This window comes from Octopus bimaculoides, chromosome 28 (genome assembly GCF_001194135.2).
Source record: "Octopus bimaculoides isolate UCB-OBI-ISO-001 chromosome 28, ASM119413v2, whole genome shotgun sequence".
In the NCBI taxonomy this organism is placed as follows: domain Eukaryota; kingdom Metazoa; phylum Mollusca; class Cephalopoda; order Octopoda; family Octopodidae; genus Octopus; species Octopus bimaculoides.
Window position 1 is genome coordinate 15,920,751 of NC_069008.1, and position 4,223 is coordinate 15,924,973.

At 35.1% G+C, this 4,223-nt stretch overlaps 1 protein-coding gene across 1 annotated transcript in view; it reads left to right on the forward strand.

Moving 5' to 3' along the window:
* The window catches only part of LOC106878726 (zinc finger protein 260), a 9,853-nt gene that overhangs the window by 3,570 nt on the left and 2,060 nt on the right, over positions 1 to 4,223 (forward strand). Inside the window, exons 2-3 of the mRNA XM_052977491.1 lie at positions 1,374 to 1,472; positions 1,585 to 2,018. Coding sequence (XP_052833451.1) covers positions 1,374 to 1,472; positions 1,585 to 2,018 — 533 coding nt within the window. The remainder of the gene's footprint in view (positions 1 to 1,373; positions 1,473 to 1,584; positions 2,019 to 4,223) is intronic.

Below are 4,223 nucleotides of genomic sequence, written 5' to 3' on the forward strand. Positions count from 1 at the left end.
AAGGCACACATATAAGAGCAGAAACATTTGCCGGCAACCGCTCTTAAAAAACGATTTAATTCTTTATATATACTGTTCAGTATTTACGTGTTGAAACAATATATCTTTCTACTTACTCTACAATATATTTCAACGCTTCAAAAACAAACCTATGTTCATTTACATATAAGGTGATATAGAGAGAAGATACTTGGCAATCCCAACAGCGATAGTCAAGTGTCTTGTCTTTAGTAAAGCACCTATCTCTATACCTCTCTTATACTCTAAACTCTCACTTGGCTCTATGCCACTTCCTTCAAATCCACTCAGTACACTTCATAAAGTGATTGGCATGAGGAAGGGCATCTAACTATAGAAACCATGCTAAAACCAGACATTAGGAGCTGGAGCAGCTCTTCAGCCAGCCAGCTCTTGTCAAACCGTCCAACCCATGCCAGCATTAAAGACAGACATTAAATGATAATGAAGATGATGACATAAATATGGAAGACATGAAAAGTATGTCTGTTGAGGCACCAATCATTCAACCACCTTGTATGCCGAGTTTTATCTCACTACATGTTTACTGTGTTCTGTAAATCATTTGAAGTGTATATGTTAAAGATTTCATGAAAAAACGTCAATTTTCCTGGGAGTTAAGTGAAAACAATGTTGGTTTGCACATTTGTGTAGGTATGCCTATATGAATGTGTGAAATTATTAAAGTACATATTATTAACGATAAGAATTTGTTCAACGTCTTCTGAGTGAAACCTATGGCTACAGTTCACCTGCATCGATTATCTCTGACTCAAACTCACTATAACTCCATTTGTTGCTTTAAGTTTCCATCTGCCAGCATGAGCGCCGTGAAACACTTTGCATCTTATTATATGGAAGATAAGATTTCAAAAATAGATAAATAAATAAAAGACTAAAGGAACAACGAAGTAGAGATGCTGTTAAAGAAAGAGAGTAGAATATCTGTTGGATAATTTAGAAAACTGTGGTGTCCCTGCAACCAAGTCTTTCGGAATACCTTTAAAGTCAGAAGCGCCCATCGTATACATTAATACTATATCCCAGGCGCAGTTATAGATAGTTTAAAACTATATTCTAACCAAACTTTTATCTTTCACTGGGGACTTTCATGTTTGTCACCGCTGTTATCCAAACGTGGGAAAAAGTATCATCGACACCGTCTACTGTGTTTGTTTGTCTAATTATTGGAGCTAAATCTAATTACGTCGTATGTTGTAATTATCTCCTGTTAAGGTGAAAGTTACTCTTTGTGGATAAGACAAGTGTGATGGTCGGTGATCCAACACTTTCATGATTAAATTCTTTTTTGATCACGGATTTACATCGTTAATTGATCGTTCCCTATTTTACAGGACAAGGGAAAATAGCTTTTGATCAACAACAAATCAATCAACGAACTTTCTTCAGCTTTCTTCACTTTTCATTTGGACTTTATATCAAACATTCTACTGGTGAGTAGAAAATACATCTACATTACATCTGTTCCACACATGTAAACAGAGGGCTGTGATATCTAAGACAACAAATTGAACCATAATAGATTAACTCTCATTCATTTGTCAGCTTTTCAGAATTGCTCAAGAAATACTATGGAGAACGTTGATCATTTGAACACTTCTAACACAATTGTTTTGAATGATACAGATACAGTTAGAGAGACAGACGGAGATGAGGAAACTGTCAATGGTGAAGTATTTACTAAAGAAAGATCGTTACAGGGAAATATCGCTGAATATAGATGTGATGTTTGTAGGAAGACATTCTCTTCTGAACACGAAGTCTTTAAACACAAAGAAATACACAATAGGGAAAAACCCTATAATTGTAAAATATGTGAAAAATATTTTGTCTCAAACGATGTCTTAACAAAACACAAACGGATACACACTGGCGCAAGACTGTTTCATTGTGAGACATGTGGAAAATCGTTTATTAGCAATTCTAATCTTGCAGTTCACAAACGTAGTCACACTAGAGAAAAACCTTTCCATTGCAAAGTGTGTGGGAAATCTTACACTAAAAATTGTAATCTTGTTATTCACTTACGTAGTCACACTGGAGAAAAACCATACCATTGTGAAATATGTGGTAAATCATTCCCTGCTAATTCTTATCTTGTAGTTCACAAACGAACTCACACTGGAGAGAAGCCTTTCCATTGTGAAATATGTGGTAAATCATTTGCCAGTAACAGCCTCTTAAATAAACACAAATTAAATCACTCTGGAAAAAAACTGCTTCGCTGTGAAATATGTGGGAAATCTTTCACTCAAAATTCTACTCTTGTCATACATAAACGAAGTCACACTGGAGAAAAACCTTATCGTTGTGAAATATGTGGGACATTTTTTGCCAGGAACAATAATTTAACAGAACACAAAAGAATACACACAGGAGAGAAACCATTTGGCTGTGAAATATGTGGGAAATCTTTCATAAACTATTCTAAAGTTGTCACACATAAACGAAGTCACACAGGAGAAAAACCTTATCGTTGTGAAATATGTGGGACATTGTTTGCCTATAATGGTAACTTTAAAATGCACAAAAGAATACACACAGGAGAGAAACCATTTGGCTGTCAAATATGTGGGAAATCTTTTGCTTGTAGCAGTAACTTAGTGAGGCATAAAAGAATGCATACTGGAGAAAAACCTTTCCACTGTGAAATATGTGGGAAATCCTTTTCTCGGAATTCTGGTCTTGTATTTCACAAACGTCGTCACACTGGAGAGAAGCCTTACCCTTGTGAAATATGTGGGACATCGTTTGTGTCTAAGAGTGGCTTAACAAGTCACAAAACAATACACACAGGAGAGAAACCATTTGGCTGTGAAATATGTGGGAAATTTTTTGTTTGTGGCAGTGACTTAATTAGACATAAAAGAATACATACAGGAGAATAACCCTTTCATTGTGAAATATGTGGGAAATCTTTTGCAACTAGCAGTAACTTAACACAACACAAAAGGATTCACAAAGGAAGGAAACCTTTTAATTCTAGAATAAGATAAATCCTTTTCTGTGGAGAACATTCTAACTTGGGGAAATATGAAGGAAATAATTCCCATTTCACATCATTTCTTATCTTTGACTCTTCTTGTTCTGTTGTTTTGGAGAAAGTTTTTCTCCAAAATATTCTGCACATTCTTATTTGTGAACTTGTTTTTAGTCAAATTAATTGACCCCAGTACGTTTGTGTCTTTTTAACCCTGGCACTTATGTATATGTCTTGCTGAACTGCTAAGTTAAACGAACATAAACAACCAACACCAGTTGTCAAGTATATATACATATATATATACATACATATATGTATATATATATATATATATATAAAGACAACAAACAGAAAATGTGACATAACTGTGTATATGTATATATATAATTTTAAAAAACGTGTAGTAAACAAACATACGAATATATACTAATACACAGGCAAACAGAAAACACAGAAGGTCACCTATTCCACTTCAGTTATTGGCCAGAGGGTCAAAGCGCAATTTTATTGCTTCCACTCTGGTGGCATCAGCAAGAAACTTGCCAGGAATTGAACTCAAAGAAGTCATTAGTAAACGGATGAAGGACAAAACAATAAACAGAATAAAAGTTTAGGGCCACACGTAAACAATAAATAGTAAACAACAAATAGTACATAAACAGCAAGAAAAGCCTTTGGGCTGCTAGACAAGACATATATAGGTAATGCGAAAGAAATGAAAACTGTTCTAAAGTACAATAAACACTGGGTTGGTAGAGCAAGGAGATCACAAAATTGTGACCAGTCTGGACGAAGGCAACACGGAAAAGAATGACACTGCCTTAGGCAATCACCGATCACATTATCAAGCAGTAATGTAATTAGATAGAGATCGTTATGGCCAGTGACATAGGCCACCGGCTATTAATGTCTGAAGGGGTGGTGTAATGCTATGTATTTTCTGGATGCGAAATCCTGGGTAACCCCATAGAACAGCCATAGCTATCTTCATCTAATATGTATGTATGTGTGTAAATATGTTTCTTTGTGTCTGCATCTGGCAAGTTATCTAACGATTTTTCTCAGTCTGGGATAATAATATAAAACACTCATCCAAGATATCTCATAGTGGAACTAAAACTGAAATCAACATGATATGGTTTAGAAAAGCATCTAAATTCTGTAATGGTGTTGATGTTGAAATATCAAACCAACACCTGCA